We start from the raw sequence: 18,570 nt of genomic DNA, 5'->3' as shown, positions 1-18,570 counted from the left end.
AACATTTTCTGTTTGTGAAGCACTTTTATTAAAAAAAAAAAACCAAACCAAAAAACAAAAAACAAATTATGAAACAGGTTGTATAACAAACATCATCTCTGGAATTGATCAGAGTTTTTCAAGTTGAAATCTTCCCCCCTAAAGATCAGAGCTGTTTGTCAAGTCATGTTTTTGTTTGTTTTTTGTTTGTTTTTTGTTTTGTTTTTGTTTTAATAACCAGAATGTCCATGTTCTGAAGTTTTTGTAAGTATCTCATGATACCCTATGCCTGAATTTCATATCCCAAAGGATCAAGATCCTGGTCCAGAAGCATCAGAGAAGATTCCCTCAGCTTCAGTAGAAGTTTTCGGAGTTCCTCTTTTGAAAATACCTAAGAATAATAAAAAGAAACCAGGAGGAAGTTACATTTATTCACAATGAAAAGCACCAGTATCAAAGGAAATGATGGCTCATTAAGTGACTATTTATTTTCCTTTCTATTTAAGACAGTGTGAACATCAGACATTTCAGAAAGGCATTTAGTAAAGGACTAGAAGCAGCACCCCAAACCTGAAGGCAGTCTCAAGATAGCTCTGTCTCATTACTGCTACAGAGATTACTGGTAAACAGCCAAGTTTAATTTCCCTGTTTCTGCTGGCAGAGATCTTAAGCCCATCCAGGCGAACACATCACAGTATTTTTCTTAGCTTTGATGTTTCTCCTCAGATCTCCAATCCTTGTTTTGTTTTTTTGGGGGGTGCTGTGGTTTAGTTTTAGTTGGGGTTTGTTTTGGCTGGGTTAGTTTTTGGATTTTTTTTTTTGTGATAGGAGTTTTCTGGGGGCTGATTCTCAAGCTTTTGGAGGGAAAGAAGGTTCAGCGTAAACCAAGTGCTTCAAAGCAAAACCTTTTTATACAGTGTTCTAAGATGTAATGGAAATGAAAAAAATCAATTACAACTCTACAGTTCAGATTAGAATCACAGAATCATTTAGGTTGGAAAGGACTCTGAAGATCACAAATCCAACCATTAAACTCATCAAAAATTAGTAATTAAGAATTGCTGCTTGTCAGAACACTGGCGGCATCTTCAGTGTTTCAAAGTTAACTCCTTAATTCCTTAAGTCAGGATACCAGGAAATGTTTTACTACTGCAGTGAATGAAGAGATAAAGAAACTTCTGATGCTAAGGAACATATGGCATCTTCCTCTCCATATAGAAGCTTTTCCCACAGTCAACCCACAGAGGCAAGCTGCCTGCAGCTCTCTAACTCACCGTGTAAAGCTTGTGTCGCTCAGAAGCAACCATGTCAGCCAGCCGCAGGCACTCCTGGTACTGCCCAGTACTGTGTAACACTGTGTGCAGCAAAAAGCACATCATGGGCAGGCACAGCTTTCGCAGCAAAATCATCTGGTGTGTTCGTTCAGGGTCATCCTCGGCATCCTTACCACAGCAAAACAATGTATTAGTATTATGAACATCACCTCTGAAAGGCAACTTGGCAAAACCACGTAAGCAATAGCATCAGAGGCAAAAAAGTGGCCTAACCAGCCTAGGCTGGACTGACAGGTTGATTTATACAGTAACTGAAGAGGAAGCAATCCGTAACTGGTCACAGCAAGGCCAGAGTGAGCTAAAGAGCAGCACATCAAACTAAGGGTCACGAAGGTACAGCTGGGTGCAACCTGTGCCATGATATAAAAATTCGTTTTACCTCTCTGACATCAACCATCCATCCTCCATCCACAAACAGCAATACATTGTACATTTTCTCTTTCACATCAGCTGTAAGAGCATCCAAGAGGCCTTTCCAAATACCATAATCCATCTGGCAAAGAAACAAAAAATAAACTACTGCAGAACAGGATAATTTCCAAGGCTATTTTAACACAGACTCGTCACCCAGCATGCAACAGCCAGCAGAACTCCAATTCAAACTGGAATCTTCAGCCAGTGGCTGAAATTTAAAAGCCTGCTGCTAGCAGCTGTTTCCATCCTTGCTTAATTCCCTGTCCAGAGAGTCAGGCAGGTTGCTCAGAAGCAAAGCCACTAGAGGAAGATAATTTTAAACAACTTATTCAGCTGTGCTTATAAAACAAGTACTTGTATTAACTGAATACAGTGTATTCATACTGGCCAGACATGCAAAAAGAACTTTTGCTGAAAGAGACAGAATGGCAGCATCTTTTAGAAAAGAAAATGTGACAAATACAAGAATAAAGAGTTAACAAGATAAATCAAGTACTCAGATTTATTAACAACACTGACAACACAGTTGAATGTTTACTATTAAGTAACAATATTACATTTAAAGCTGTAAACCAGATAATTTATTGTGCAGTGGCATTACTATTCTACTGTCTCACGCTCCCTCAACATAGAGTAATTTATAATAGAGTTCTTAAGCAATATGAATTAACAGTCTTCTACTCTGTTCTACTTAACTAAGACTGCTTCCTAAGCAAGAATGTAAATGCTTATAGCAAACAACTTGAATTTTTACTTACCTCATACTTCTTTTCTTTATGTTCATGTGCCACTTTTTCAGTGAAACTTGCTTGTGGTAACAAAGAAGGCTTCTGTGGAGCCAAGTTCATGTGTTTAAACCATTCGTTAAAGGTTTCGTGGGCTTCCTGGATTGCATTGGAAACAGTGTTGGGACATTTTTGCCTCACAGAATTACAAACTGCTATTAAATGCACAGCTATAGTGCATCCAGTAATCAGAAGTTAAATCAACTGGACAATGCTTGAAGTTTCACCACCAAGGCAAAGCCACCATTATCTCTAAGTTATAACTTGGAATACAGCATATCTGAAACTCACCAAATATGCCCGAATACATAAATGTTCCCGTATAGCATTGTCATCTTCAGCTGGAAGCGGAGTATCCATTCCCTGTTCTTCCCATTGGTTATATATTTCTGCTATAGAGTCTTGGGGAATCTTCACAAACACATCTTTTGCAGCTTCATGTTTCTTGGATGCTATGAGAATGTGAACCAAGTATCAACGGCTTTGCAATTTCCACACTGGCAAACCCATGTTTTTTAATTACTAGACTGAATGTTACATCAAATGGAGTGCCAAGAGCCAGTAAGAACAAAACCAATGTTTAGAAAGACTACAGTATTTGTGAAGTTTAGTACCCAAGAACTTCCTCATGATTGCATTGCTTTGCTTAAGTGCTTCTGCCCTCTGTGCAGGATCGAATACGAGCCAGTCAATTACATCGATTTTCAGACGATCCACCTGTAAAAAAACAACATACAGATTCACTGACATTTCAAGCACGCATGGTTGTTAGACACACTAAATCTGGTCAGTGAAATACACAAGACTCTAGAGGTCCCTGGGTAGCATTATGGCATACCAACAAGGATCGCTTTATTCACAAGTTTTTGATTCTAAAGCTTAGGAAACAATCTCTGCAATCCAGGAGAACTCAAAAATCCATTTTTAAGCATCCCCCAAGATATTCAGACCAATGGATGAGCACCAGCTCTCAAAAAGTTTTATGGATTACCATGTGTCTTTCTCGAACTTTAATATGAATGCACTGCACAAGCATGGTTTATGGAGCCTTGCTAAAATATTCAGAGGTGCCATCAGCCTGCAACCACAGTTCTCCAATTCTCCTGTTACATTAACTGCCTGTTTGGCTTAGAGAATTTAAACATTGTACTGAACAGAAAAAAAATAATGAACGCCATAACTTTGCAAACTATCAGCTCCTTTCTAAACACTACTTTGAATGCAAGCTATTAACAGTACCTCACTGCCACTGAAGTACTGAGTTGGATCCAAACAACACACAGTAGTAATGACAAGGAAACTGTCACTAAAGGCAGTCATAGAATCACAGAATGATTTGAGTTGGAAGAGACCTTAAAGATCATCCAGTTCCAGCCCCTTGCCACGGGCAGAGACACCTTCCACTAGACCAGGTTGCTCAGAGCCCCGTCCAACCTGGCCTTGAACACTGCCAGGGATGGGACAGCCACAGCTGCTCTGGGCAACCTGTGCCAGTGTCTCACCAGCCTCACAGTGAAGAATTTCTTCCTTATGTCTAATGTAAACCTCCCCTCTTTCAGTTTAAAGACATTCCTCATCCCATCATATAAAAAGTCATAACTAGAATGTCACTTAAGCATGTAATAAGGTACATCTGAGATCCAAAGTATTAATCCTCTTAATTCTTAGAAGCTACGATAATACCCTACTCTCAGCTACAACTTTTTTTGTTGCAGTCATTTCATGGGCTTTCTCTTCACTTGTTTGCACACAGACATGCTGCTGAGCAACACACCCCACAGCCCAGAAGATTAAGATGTAGAAACAGAAGTTATGGATTTCTGCAATTCAACTCTTCACTTGGTCACATGGAAAGTGCACTTCCATCTCAGGCTTTTTCAAGGCAATTTCCACCATCATAAAAAGATAGATATGGATCATATGTAGCAAAAGACTCTGTGGTTGATGGCAAACTGGAACATCTGCCCTAGGAAGTACACTCACCTCCGTTGTGCCTGTATCTAACATAAGGTCATGGTGACTGAATTCACCAGCATCCTTCTTGCAGATATTTTCAACAACTGTTTTTGTTATGGTTGCAACATCCAGACCTGGGTTAAGAGAGAGAACTATGTAAGAGCAATCACGAATCCACACATGCCACAAAATGAGTTTCAGACTTGATCTTGCTCCTTACTACTAGGAATTCTTATCAGTCTGCACTCACATCATCAGATTAAATGATAAGCTTTAGACATAGGTAATTTATTGCAGGCATCTTAGGAGAATGGTATTTGAGATAACAGAGAACATCTAACATGGGAAGAAGAACAAGACAAATTACTTTTTCAGTCTGTGCTGGGGACCAGCATCTAGATGTCTTTGCTAAAACCACTGATTCCCACAGTTCTGATGGCAAGACTCTGATTTGACAGGAATGTACCAGGGAAAGCTCAGAATAGCTCTTTTCCAGATGCTTACGCAGCATGTTTTATTTCTTAAACCACAGCCAAGTTTCTAAAAGAAAATGACTCAAAAATGGTTGAAGAAAAGTCAGATTAAGAAGTCTTCACTAAATCTGTTTCTTTGTGAATTCTGAGTGGCACAGAGGCATTGTAAACCAATGGACAGTGTGCTGCTTCACCTTTTAGTTTGATGTACAGGCCTGGAAAGAAGCTTACTATTAATGCAAGCAATGGCTAAAAAAGAGCACTTTAAACAGGAGAAAAAAAATTAAGATACTTATAACCTTCCTAAATCCACAAACTCGTATGTGTTTTTATTATTAGTTTTCTGAAATAATACGATCATCTCGGGCTTCAGAGCATGTATTTGAGAAAGGCAGCTGTGTTTGGACATAATCCAGAAACCAAAGCAATATTTAGTTTAATTCAGAAAAGGAATTGCAATTCCATGTTAGTTAAAAACCACAATATACCTATTTGAAGAAGTGATTAAGCAAATTCATTTAATTTAACTGAAAAATGAAGAGGCACAGGAAGGAAATAGTATCATCTTCATGGCTAGCTCTTGCATTAAAAACTACTGAAAGACAAAATAAGCCAGGATATAAAATGGTAATTAGAATACCAGCATGTCTTACCTGCATCTTTTGCTAATTCAAGGCAGTGGTGGCGTTGATCACTGTCAGTAACATCTTCAAGAAATAAAGCATACTGAGCAACAGCTAGCTCTGGGGGCAAGTGGCTAACATAAAATGCTATTAAATCTGTGAGCTTCTCAGATACCATCCGCTGCAGAATAAGAAGCAAACATTTACAAAAACATACTACATTCCTCTGGGTAAACCCAGAAGTGTGTTTATGCTTGTGTGAAAACATAAATGTGTAACGAATTCATGTAACAAAAAAAAAAGCAGTTGTTCTACTATAGGGAGCTTCCACATCTGAACTTCTAAGCAAGGATCAATAAATAGTCTCTTATTTAAGCACTGCTGACAGAAACCGCGTATTAGGCAAGCTTCCATTTATCTCTTGGAGAAGAGAGCATTAACTGCGTCATAGCTCTCTCCATCCTGTAACCTTAAGTCTCCTTTTCTTCCTCCCTTACTTCTAAATTACATTAGAGAAAGCAAACTAGGTATCTGAAAGCTTACCTGAATGTAGGTCTTCAGGACTTCAACAGAAACTTCCTCCTTATTGCAAAGAAATACAAATTCAATTTTAAATCAGATAGTGTGTGTGTGTGTGTGTGTAAGATACTTTGCAGTACTATTACACAGACACAAGGTTATTTGCTTGTCTCTGCTTCACTAAACTACAAGAGGCTCAGCTGGAAGAACTGCTTCGCTCAGACAGTGATAAAAAAAGTACATCTTCTGATTCAAAGATTTAGTGTTTCAAGGACTTTCAGCAACTGGATCATACAGTTTTCGGTCTAACTGGAAAGTTACTTTTAAAATTGTTTTTAAAATCTTTCCATTTTACCATATTTTAATTTTTTTATTAATAACCAAAACGCCAGGTGAACAGATGCCCAATGGAGTGTGCAACACACGTGCTGTATTACAGAAAACTCTCGTGTTCTGATGTACAGGGTATAAATGTCACCTGGCTCACCTGTAGTAACCTATACTAAACAATCAAAGCATAGTCCAAGCACCTGAGACTACATTAGCTGAACCAAGTATTTGTTACTGTGAACAACTCTCATTTTAGCTTTGTATTTGTAAATGAAATTACAGACCTTCATCTAAGCATATGCCTGTATGAATTGTACATGAGTATCAAATAAGAAACATCAGAAAAACTTGCACAACTGCCCCTCCGGGGTCTACTGAGGGTTGATCGAGTAATCTTCCAGTAAATTTACCCACTCCAAAATGGTAGAGGCACTAATCAGCAGTTACTCACAATCCCACAATGGAATTTATATAGCAAATAAACACCTTTTTGTTTTGTCCCCTGTGTTCAACCTGCACTAGTGACTAGTTTTACCATATTACAGCTTAAAGACCTGCTCTATCAAATTTTGAGTCTGCCTAAAAAATGTGTATGTATATACACACATACACACAAGTTCCTCTTAGTTACCTAAATGTTAACAGACTTCAAAATAAATTTCAACGGGGAATGAAGCAACAATTAGAGGCACTAAAAAACCTAACTCAGAGCTGTATTTAAACCACTTAATGAAAGCACACATTTGTCTTTTGCCACAATAAGTTACATTCAGAAACTTTTTTGATATGTAAGTACTTCTACATTTTAAAACAGTAGAAAAGGTGAGCTTCTAATTACTTTGTATTGCCTCAGAAAAGTGTAGTTACAGCTATAGGACCCATCTGCATATTTAACATAGACTAAGTAGCTAGTAGGCTATTCTGAGCATATATTTTAAGAAAATATGAGAGTTTCAGATGGTACCAATTACCTCAAGCAAAACCATTTATGAGCTTACAGTAACATACACAGTCCTTGGAATTGTACCTAATACTGTGTTCCATTCAAAGCATCTTGGCTGCTATGAATAAGCCTAACACTGATGTTTGGATCAGGTCTTTCTCAATAAAGGACTTAGAAGCAGAATCCATCATCCTCAAAAAATAATTAAGCTGAACTGGAGGGGAGGAGGATGCTCTTTTCTAAGCTTGACTGTTGCATTCAGGCTCTAAAATCAACAAACACTATTTAAGCATGCAGCTCCTCATCAGCCTGGTAGTAATTTACCATCATTGTATGTAGTTTAGATATTTACATACAAGCATTTCTGCTTCAAAGACTAGCTACTGCTATGACAACAAATCAGATACAAGTGAACTTACCTTAGTTTGCATGCCCAAAGTGCGGAAAAACAGAATGAGATGTGTCATGAATCGAAGGAGGTGCCCTGGGAGCACACTTCTGTCTTTCGAAAGCCATCTGCTGAATTCTTCCATCAAACCTGTAGCCACCAAGGAAATGTGGGTATTAGCCATAGCAAGGCAAAAAACACCCAAGAAATATTTCAATATTATTCATTTATTCATCCAAGAAAAGCAATTTAGCCTGAAAAGCCCAATAAACAGAACAGCAGTTTTGGAAAGATACAGCTGTTCGGCTTAAGTATCTGCTATACGTATTTCTCAGGAGAAGTTCTGTGTGGACCTATTGCTACCGTCTCACACATTTACAAGATTTCATGACTTCTTTGAAAACTACCTTGTATGTCAAGCTGCAGAAAGTCCCTGCAGTTCTTGATTAAAGAAGCAGCCTAGCTTTTAGGTGGAGTTTGCCTACTGTGTGCTTCTAAAATCCATTGACATATAGGTTTCTGGAAAGGTCACTAGAAATAATATAGTCAATTGACATTTAAGAATCACTTGGAGAAAAGCTCACCATCCACATCTCCCAGTATAATGAATTTCTGAATCACATGATAGTGTTCTTGATTCTCCTCTATAACCCTCTGGGGAGACAAAAAGGAAGTTCAAACTTTGAACAAAATCTTATAGCATAATGTATGAAGAAAGCAAATTTCTAAATAAAGCAAATTTTCCTTAGGGAAAAAACCTATACTATTTCAAGGGTATTCTGAACAAAGAGCAGGAGAAAAGGCACTTGCTATCTCAGTGTCAAATTACAAGAATATTGACAAACTGAAAGAAGAACCAGAATATAGATCTGTGGAGTTGATACTTCCAGGGAAGAGATCCAAGACTAACCTTCAGAGCTTTTTTGCTCTGGAGAACAAATGAGGATGTTGCCTAGAACAGATTGTACAAAGTCACAGAAGCAGCAACAATGTATACAAATCCTTAAAGAAAAGGCCTATGAAATTTACTTAAGGAGGAAGAGATTCTTTTCCTAGTGTAGGAATTAATGCATGAAATACAACTCAAATGCACATAAAATGTTGCTGTATGGGGAGGACTGCACTAGAAAGGCAAAGTCAGCTGGGTGTACCTGTGGCTGACTGCATCAATCTGTAAGATGTCTTTCAACATACCTTTGTCTTAGCAAGGTGATAAATTCTGCGTGTCTATTCCACCAAATAAGAGTAAGTGTAGTTTCAATTTAATCTTTACAAAATTAACATACAAGTTATACATTCAATTTTAAATGAAATAAGTATCCTGGGTGTTACAAGTAGCAAACTCAGTATGGTCAAGCAAATGTGCTTTTAAATTTTGAAAGGCCTGTTTTGAAATATGCACACAAACTCCTACAGAGAACTGCATATAAGCAATCTTTGCCCATTTTATCGAAGTGTTAAATAGTTGATTTAGTCTGCTTTGTATGTCTGGCAACACTTGACAGTCAGCTGTTTCTTTAGCACACCCAATTAGTTTGACAGATATGGGGCAAGACAAAACCTCTATCTTCATCATTAAAAGATGGCAGCATACAGAAAATCTATTTGAATTGTCAAATCACACATTACAGAGCTAGAAAACCTAAAACAAATCAGTGCCTGTGCACAAGTGAGCATTTTGTTAAATACTGTAGTAAAAGTAGAACCTAGTGAATAGTAAGAAATGGTAAGTAGTGAGGAGAAACACTGTAATTATTATGTACCTTTTTGTCTGTTGCTTGAAGTTCTTCAAAAACTTTTTCTGAAGTCCAGCTTCAAAGTAGGAGAGAAAAGGCAAAAAACATTACCTTGAATACTCCAAACAGATCATACAGGATCCTTTGTTGAGTGTAGGAGCATAATTGTACCTAAAACTTACTTTGTTTCTAAATAATCTCTAGGGAGGTCTTCCATCTCCTCTGCAGTTATTACTGAGGTTCGTATTTCCTGCTCAACAAGAGTATCCACCATGACCCTGAAATACGCCCAAACAGTATCTTCCCAGGTATCACAAACTGGAAGCAGCTACATATTCAAAAAACAGAGCAAAAGTTACCAAGAGATGGAGAACTATCAGAATCCAAACAGAGCAACTGTAATTTAGGATCAGATTTCTGAGCACCAAAGCAGAGTAATAACCATCATGAACAGCAGCCTTTCCTTCATGAAAGTGACACACAAAACCCCTTTCACTGAAGAATGCTCTAGTTCCTTGACTGTTTTGTATCAAAGAAGGTAAGTATCTTCTGTTCTGTAAGTCTGTATAATTTTGTGATGCCTTTTTATTCCCCTGTAAAAGAACTAATTTTAAATTTCAATGAATAGAAGCTGGAAACATTCTCTATTCCCACTCTTTATTTTCTGAATTATCATTATTTCTACTACATCACACCAACACGGAGGGTGGTGGCGGGAGGAAATCAAACTCCTCAAGTAGGAGCCTACCAGTGATTACTATAACATCAAGAAAACTTCAATGATAGTCTGCAATGTTCCTCATTGTTTTTATAATTAGTAAATGATTAAAAATCACTAGTTTGGAGTGGAAGAGCAGAAAAACAGCTGGAGGATTAAAACTAGAGACAACTGTTTGAAGCAAGCATTCTACAGAATATAAAGCCTATTGATGACAAAATTTGGATACAGAATAATTTCTGGATATGCCAGCTCATCTGTAAGAATACTGTGCATGAGCAGGAAAGCGACTGTGTAAGCTCTTAAATAATGCTTAACTAAAAAAGAACTGAAACAACATTACAGCTGTTTGTACTGGAAGTTAGCAGTAATAAGAAAAGTCTATTGTGTATTTAATGTATGTCAATCCTACAGAGAACGTATCTACTCAAGCAGCAATATTTGCTATTGTCCTGTTTATTAGATCTTTAAAAGTACAATAACCAGTAATTGCAGTACGTCTGATGATACCCCTGTCACACATGAGAAAAAAATGCCAGGAGGCTCGACATACCTGTTTCAGGTTTCCACTCAGTGCGGCATAGATCGCTCTCTCGTATCTATTAAACTGCTCCTAAAATAAACAGTAAAAAAACTCTGTAACTTTTAAAAGCATGTGAGTTTTCTAGTCACTTTACATTTTATTAGAGATTAACCCACTGCAAAATGTTCCATCTAGCAGTTTTCCAGGAAAAGCTGGAAAATCACAGAACACACCAGGAGCCAAAATAAGAATAGCAGGAGACTTTCCCTTTGCATCTTGTCACTGGCATCTTCTTGTAACTTAACTGAAAAGTTTATGTTGACCTGGAAAGAAAGCAGTGGTTTTCCTTTCCCATTCAATTAAGTCAAGATGAAAGCCAGTGTCAGCAGTTTCACTGTCAACCAAATAAAAAAAAGTCAGGCACTTCCTAAGCCTGAAAAACTGGTGCTGATTATCCAGGTTTCTCACTGCCAGACAGAAATACATTATTTCAGAAGTTCTCTTGGAAACATTAAGTCCTATAAGCAGAGGCAGTAGGTTTACTTACAATGTTACAGAGCTCAGAAAGGTTCAAAGTTACACATTAATACACGAAGCAACTCAGCATTATCTTACCTCTTCAGCCATACGCCAACAACTTATTTTCCAGATGCACCGATATGGATTCCCTTGAACAGGCTCGAGCTCTTCCCCTACATGTGAAGGATGATTAAGGAGAAAAAAAAAGAAGGAGGAAGAAAAAGGTATTATTAAAAAAGAGGAACCAGTAAGAAGCTAAAGCCTATTTTCTGCTATTAGCCCAGTTTCAATCCCTTTGGAACTCTTCCCAAAGCATTTTGATGCTTTCAACTGGACCACAAGGCACTTTTCTGGGAAGTTCGGTAAATGCACATGTTGAAGTTACAGCATTTTGAAAGCCTAGCTGTTATCTAGCCTTGAAGAAAATAATGCCTCTGACCATGTCTACAGTGTTTACATTTGGAAAACACAAAGTTAAGGAGAAAAAGAATTTTTGTATTTTAAGGAATACAACCTTCTAAAAGAAGGTCACTGCTTCAGTGCTGCTATTTTGCATGCATCTGCATGAGGGCATGAATTAAACCCCACATAACAGCAGGCTAGGTGGGTACGCTCAAAACAAGGCTAGGACACTGGTGGAGCGTGCAGATAAGCAGATTGGGATTTGAAAAGCAGAAAAGCATTATGCCCTCCAGACCCAGCTATGTATAACACTTAAACATGTTCTTAAATTCTTTGCTAAATCCTGCCATGTCCTGAGCATTGAAAGAAGCAAAGTACTGTGTTAGGAATAGGACCGTGTGCAAGGAACCCCAAAACCAAGGAGAAGGGTTATTTAATGATTTGCAAATATTTTAAAAGTGCCTCTTTTTCCTGCATTTACATTTGCTGAACTTCAGTCCTACTATACTTTTCTGAAGCTGGATACAGTGTCTAACTTTTGAGCCTGCAAGGAACAAAATGTTTGCTACATAGCACAAGTCAGATGTTGAGAAAATACAGACTGAAATATTGTATGGAGGTAGAAAAGGTGTATCTGGACCTCTGAGACACCTACTTCTTTGTGATTATGCTTGATTTTCAAAAAGCGAGTGACTTTTGCTCTTTAAGTAGATTCAGTGAGCTCACACCTTCAACTAAAGTAATTTTATATTGTTTTCACATGTTCAACAGACATCGTAAGTATTTTAGATACAAAAGAGGCTCTTAAGGTGAAAGGAAAGAGCTATTTCTCTTTGCCACAGACAGATACTAAGAGAAAGCCCTATTTTTACATCTGTTTTAAATGCACTTTGAAGCAGATACCTCCATTTATGTTAGGATCATGATACAATTTCCATCCTTCCAAAGTTGCAGCTCTCCAGGCCTGGCCACATCGTTTGCATAAGCGCTGTGCCTGAAAAAGACAGATTTTCTCAACAACAGATGTGAAGGTTGGAAAAGCAGCAGCTCCTCCTTTAAAAATGTGAACAGTATTAAAATAATTTGGGTAGAGATTCTACTATAAAAAAACCCACAAAGAATCCTAAACTCAAAATAACTGAAAGTTTTCAAAGTAAATAAAATGTCAGTTTTGTTTTTTTCAATAAACAGCTTTTCCGTCAGTATTTATACCAATATGAGAAATATAGTCATCTTTGCTACCTCGAAACAGCTGTTATGCATCCCTTTGGTAAGTTTAGTTTAAGGTGTCATCTTGCTGCTTAGATGTATAATCCATCTCTTCATGCAGTCATCTACTTTTACAGTTAACTTAGCCTTCCAAACCCCTCGTGCATTTCTAAAAACAGCAATCCCACCTTTCCCATAATGACATTCAATAGTCTGTGCAGTAGTACAAACAGGTATTCAAAGCTATTTTGAATAGCATGGAAAGTAGAACAGGAACTGAACAAAAATACTTGCCTACAATTCTTCCAATCTCACACCCCTGGTGCAGGGGGAACAATCAGCTAAAGATTATCTAATAAGTCTGGCTGGTGCTGTTCCAGGACTGACAAAACAGTATAAACACAGAGAAATTGCAATATGCAGTCTTGGTTTGTTTAGCCAAATCCTGTTCTTTTCACACTGGAAGGCTGCACACATTCAGCCGTATGGGGAATAGTGACAAATGGTAAGTTTAGAGAATCGACAAGCAAGTTGTTCTAGCTTACCTGCTACGTATTACCCATTGTACGGGAATGAACAGAGGTTCATTCTTAATTCAGAGTAAACTCCAAGTATTTTGACTTGCTCTTTCAGTAATGAATAACCCACTTCATGCTTATCAGACAGTAGGGACACCATAGCAGCAACTGCAGAACAACTGATGCTGCAAATTTACATTCATGTTGCCCTGCAGCAATACACTGATGTGCCCATAATATCAGAAAATGAACAGACTTGCACCGTGTTGCAACAGAGTACTAGCAAGTAACCAGCTTTCTAAGTCTAAGGTCTTGGATACAAAAATCTCAAGTCCCTTTTTTCCCTCCCATTACTCATATGTCATTATATATACGTAGAGCCTAGTGTAAGGGAATTGGTTTCCAGCTGAGGCCTTTAAACACCACCACAATACAAGTATTTACATGATTAAATCATGAAAGTCACTTCACAACTGGGGATTGTTATTCAGAACAGCTTTAGGAGTGAAATTGCCTGGCTGTTACTCAGCTAAGGATTAATGCAAATTATACACATCAGATATTCTCTGAGGTGGGGGAATAAGCAGACTTATAGTGAATGAATTAATGGAGGATAATAACATGCTTTCTAGAATACTCAGATCAAGACTGATATCAGAGTTTTCACCACTGAAGACTCTGCCAAACAACAAAGGTAAGAAAATGAAGGGTATAAAGGAAGAAAGAAAAGTTATTTTAACTAGTAGGAGTAACCATTGTAAATAACTACATTTATTCTGATAGCAGTATTAGCTTATGGAGTTTGGGCTCTGGTGCCCAGTTCTCAGTCCTGGGACACTTCTCCAAATGTGCCATTGCAACTGTTTGTACAGCAAGGTGATAAAAATAAGCCTGATTCTCTCCCTCAACTCCACTCGGATCATATACCCAAGGGAATGACAGAGGAGCAGAGCAGTAAAGTGTGCTTAATTTAATGCTATTTCTACGAAAAACATACATCAAACCTCTCTCACTAGCTAAAATTGCCAGCATGTTCCACTCTAATATCATAAAATGGTTTGTGTTGGAAGGGACCTTAAAGACCATCTAGTTCCAACCCCTCTGCCACGGGCAGGGACACCTTCAACTAGACCAGGTTGCTCCAAGCCCCTGTGTCCAACCTGGCCTTGAACACTGCCAGGGATGGGGCAGCCACAGCTTTTCTGGGCAACCTGTGCCAGGGCCTCACCACCCTCACAAGAAAGAGCTTCTTCATAATATCTAATCTACAAGGAAGCCTATAATAATCCACTGATTATTAGAGGTTATAAAGCCACTACAGTAAAAAAAAATAAAAAAATCAGCAACAAAAAAACATATTTTTTTCCATAACATCTACTCTATACCCAAAATTACAAAACTAAATGCAAGATTTTATTAAAATACTTATTTAGCAGCCCATCATTGTCAGTACTGATAATAAATTGAAAATCAATTCACAAGCCAAATTTAAACAGACATTTTAGTATAGAGCTTTTCCTTAGCTTTAACAGTAAGATGTAAAATAAATTACAGAAGTTAACCAAGAAGATACTGTAACTTTCTGCAGTTTACCTCATCTGTCATTCCTGCTCTGATGAGAGTGAAGAGATACTTCAATAACCTCACATCATCTTCTCGGTCCAAATCATCCAATGGCAGTTTTTGTCTGATAGGAGCATCTGGATCCTGTGAGGAAAAAAGTCATCATCCATCCACGCAATGCCTATATGCCTCTTCCAATGATTTCCACCCCTGTTTTGTAATTTGGAGTCAACTTTTTCATGTTGGCACAACAATCTGTACAACCCATGTAACATCTAGCATGGCACCTCCCTGGTTTTCCTTTTGTTTGTTCTGTTCCTCTTCTGTCACTGTTCCTATCAGAAAGAGCCACTGCAATTTCTTTATTTACTCCACACTTTGTTTTTTGCCCAAACTTCTCATCTTCCAGCTCTTCTCACCTTCAAACATCCTCTCCCCCTCTCAATCTACCCCACCTTGTAACTGAGAAGGCTTTTCACGACAGCTGTACTTGCTTCTATTTAATCCAAACAGATTTTCCCAAGCCAATCAAAACCTCAGATCACTTCCCAAGTGAATTAATCTTCTGTGAGTGCTTTGCTGTCACTGAGGCAATTCATTACCTCTTACTACTGGACAGTCCTTTCTCTCCTTGACTTCCCCATTACCTTTTGCTACAGTAGCTATCTAGGAATCCCATCAGGACTTGGTTTCCTTGTACTAGTTCCTGTATAAAGACAGCACGCCCTTATCTGCAAGGGCTTCCAAACAATTCTATAAGCTTTTCTGGTTAGGAATATGGGTTTGTTTCAGACATAAAAAGTACTAATAAAGCCATTTACTTCACCAAATAGACCACAGGTATGTATGATGGGGGGTGGGGATACGAACATGACTGCTGGAAGAGAAGTAGATGGATCCCCCCAAAAACCTCCAGAGATGCCACACCTCATTTCTGTACCAATTTTGAAATAGCATAACTACTTTTGGATAATACAACCATCTAAGAAGTGGCAGAAGACTGTGAAAATAGCATATGTGCTCTCTCTAACCCATTCTGAAACCAAACTTTACTTTAAATAATACTTACCAACTCTGTTACCAGAGCTCGAGAACTTCCAATGTATGTACTTAACTGTCGCTGCTTCAGGGTATGCAGTGTGTTCTCCCTGAGAGAAGTGAAAGGTTTTTCAGAAAAATTCAGTGTGTTTTTTTAGCAGGCATCTTTTAATAAGACACAAATATTGAAAGGTATCTTTTGTTACATAGAATATGTTTACAGAAGAGACACTTGGTTTGGTTGGTTTACCAATGGACTGTGTTACTGTTGTGAAAACACAACATTTCACAAGCATACTATTAGAACCATTTCACATATCTTTGATTTCATAGAATCATAGAATCATAGAATAGTTAGGGTTGGAAAGGACCTTAAGATCATCTAGTTCCAACCCCCCTGCCATGAGCAGGGACACCACACACTAAACTATGTCGCCCAAGGCTCTGTGCAGCCTGGCCGTGAACACCTCCAGGGTTGGAGCATTCACAGCTTCCTTGGGCAACCCATTCCAGTGCCTCACTACCCTCACTGTGAAGAACTTCTTCCTTATATCTAACCTAAAGTTCGCCTGTTTAAGTTTAAAGCCGTTATCCCTTGTCCTATCACTATGGTCCCTAACGAAAAGTCCCTCCCCAACATCCTTGTAGGCCCCCTTCAGATACTGGAAGGCTGCTATGAGGTCTCCACGCAGCCTTCTCTTCTCCAGGCTGAACAGCCCCAACTTTCTCAGACTATTTCTTTCAAGAGCATCCATTATTTCAGTCATTCATATATTATGAATCAATTTTTGTATGGGCAAAATTTCCCATTAGCATTCACTATAAAGTCAGTCTAGGACAGAAATTCAACTTAGGAAGAACACATGATTCCAAAACCCTGTGTTCACTGGATTATTCTAGGCATCTAGCATGAAAGGTAGTCTTTGGTCTTTTCTGACCTAAAACCCATTACTGATAATAAAGATGACAATAACAGCTTCCGGTGAAGGGTCAATGACAAAGTGACAACACGAAGTTAAACAGGCAAAAATTAAATGCCAAAGTGGCCACCTGAGAAACACATGGTTTTATCCAGTGTAAATAACAGGCTGATCATCAGGTGACCATCTCCTATTGTGCCTTATTATGAAAAATCAAATCTGCATCCAGGTTAAGATTAAAGTGAATTGCTTTGATAGTTTTCCTTCTATCCTTGTCTCCCAAAAGCAGTAACTGACTTTTGAGAAGAAATACTTCAGCAGATGGGTAGGAAACCTCAATTTTTACATCTAAGAATTTAAAGTGAATGAATTGAACAACTTTTAAAAATTCACTTCTTTTTAAGAGTGATTCTGTGTCTGTGCCTGTGAATCTTACACTTGATGGAAGTATTGATAAAATCAAAGAAAGTCTGACTCACCAATATACTGATTTTGCATAAAACTCAATATTATCAGAGAAGTCCCCAATTTCATCCTTGGAAATGCTCTCCAGCCAATCCACCACCAGCTGGAATAAAATTAAATTGCATTTTAAAAACAAATATGTAACAAATAATATTTTAACTGCCGCCTTCTCATCTCTGGATCAACTTGTTATCTATATAGTAATCAAAGGCATACACATCCTGACAAATATTCCACTTTGATTTTAGCTATCCAACATGAAGGTCATTTAGGTACTTGACCTCTGTTTCTCACTAGATGCTACAGTTACTAACAGTGCTACTTAAGAGTTTATTAATCACCATCAATAGTAATAGATGCTCCAAATGGGAATAGCCCTCAGCCTTCCATCCTCTCCAAGCCTGTCTGAAGCATCTCTGATCTTTAGAAACTAAACAGCAGTATTTTTATACATACAAAGAATAACACGCTCCAGTGAATATAAAAAAGTATTAGAGACAACTTTAAAAATGTGCATAGAGCATTAATGTTGCACATATTTGAGTGTCTACTGATCTATTTCCATGATCTTCTTAAAAAACTTTCCACCATACCTGGCTTTGTCGAACAAGAGAATCTTTCTGAAACAAGTTGTCTACATTTGTTTTTTCACTGGCAGTTAAAACCTATTGAAGAAAAAGCTGATTATTACTTCATGGAAAAGAAAACTTGACACAAAACCATGAACACCAAACTTAACACATACTAACTGAAACTTCCTACAAGTTCAGTAAGCTACCTCTTCCCTACCCCCTTTTTAGAAATGGGTAATACTATACATACGTTTTATTTGGATATTAAACTAATAACTGTAAAGATGAGATTTAGAATACAATTCACAAATGTATGACCACAGAAAGATTCTAAATAGTGTATCCATTGATTCCACTGGCTGCACTCATATTATTCTAGATCCCACTTATTACTGTAAACATAAAAAGATTACATTTTCTGACATCTTCCAAGCCCATACGCACACTTAACATAAACAAGTGAAAAAATAAAGAAACCCAGAACCCTGATCCTTCTAGCTGCTCTCCTGCATTAGTTTAGCTTTCATTAGACTTGCAACAAAAAGAGAACAGAAGATGCATTTTCCTAAAAAAGCACAGGCAGAAGAAGATTGGGTTTTGGCACAAGAGTGTTTAATTTAATAGTGACAACTTAGCAGCAGGA

At 37.9% G+C, this 18,570-nt stretch overlaps 1 protein-coding gene across 1 annotated transcript in view; it reads right to left on the bottom strand.

Moving 5' to 3' along the window:
- Positions 1-226: 226 nt before the first annotated feature.
- NUP107 (nucleoporin 107kDa) overlaps positions 227-18,570 on the bottom strand; it is a 28,879-nt gene continuing 10,535 nt past the window's right edge. Inside the window, exons 8-27 of the mRNA XM_010011790.1 lie at positions 17,949-18,020; positions 17,370-17,458; positions 16,002-16,080; positions 14,963-15,076; positions 12,546-12,636; positions 11,337-11,413; positions 10,752-10,811; positions 9,663-9,808; positions 9,508-9,556; positions 8,329-8,398; positions 7,776-7,894; positions 6,108-6,146; positions 5,595-5,745; positions 4,496-4,602; positions 3,127-3,229; positions 2,804-2,964; positions 2,486-2,611; positions 1,693-1,806; positions 1,254-1,421; positions 227-370 (exon numbers count right to left, since the gene is read on the bottom strand). Coding sequence (XP_010010092.1) covers positions 263-370; positions 1,254-1,421; positions 1,693-1,806; positions 2,486-2,611; positions 2,804-2,964; positions 3,127-3,229; positions 4,496-4,602; positions 5,595-5,745; positions 6,108-6,146; positions 7,776-7,894; positions 8,329-8,398; positions 9,508-9,556; positions 9,663-9,808; positions 10,752-10,811; positions 11,337-11,413; positions 12,546-12,636; positions 14,963-15,076; positions 16,002-16,080; positions 17,370-17,458; positions 17,949-18,020 — 2,043 coding nt within the window. The 3' untranslated portion in view covers positions 227-262. The remainder of the gene's footprint in view (positions 371-1,253; positions 1,422-1,692; positions 1,807-2,485; positions 2,612-2,803; positions 2,965-3,126; positions 3,230-4,495; positions 4,603-5,594; positions 5,746-6,107; positions 6,147-7,775; positions 7,895-8,328; positions 8,399-9,507; positions 9,557-9,662; positions 9,809-10,751; positions 10,812-11,336; positions 11,414-12,545; positions 12,637-14,962; positions 15,077-16,001; positions 16,081-17,369; positions 17,459-17,948; positions 18,021-18,570) is intronic.

Source organism: Nestor notabilis, unplaced genomic scaffold (genome assembly GCF_000696875.1).
Source record: "Nestor notabilis isolate BGI_N333 unplaced genomic scaffold, ASM69687v1 scaffold25503, whole genome shotgun sequence".
Lineage (NCBI taxonomy): Eukaryota > Metazoa > Chordata > Aves > Psittaciformes > Psittacidae > Nestor > Nestor notabilis.
The sequence above is the reverse complement of the archived record's forward strand: the minus strand, read 5'-3'. Positions and strand labels throughout refer to the sequence as shown.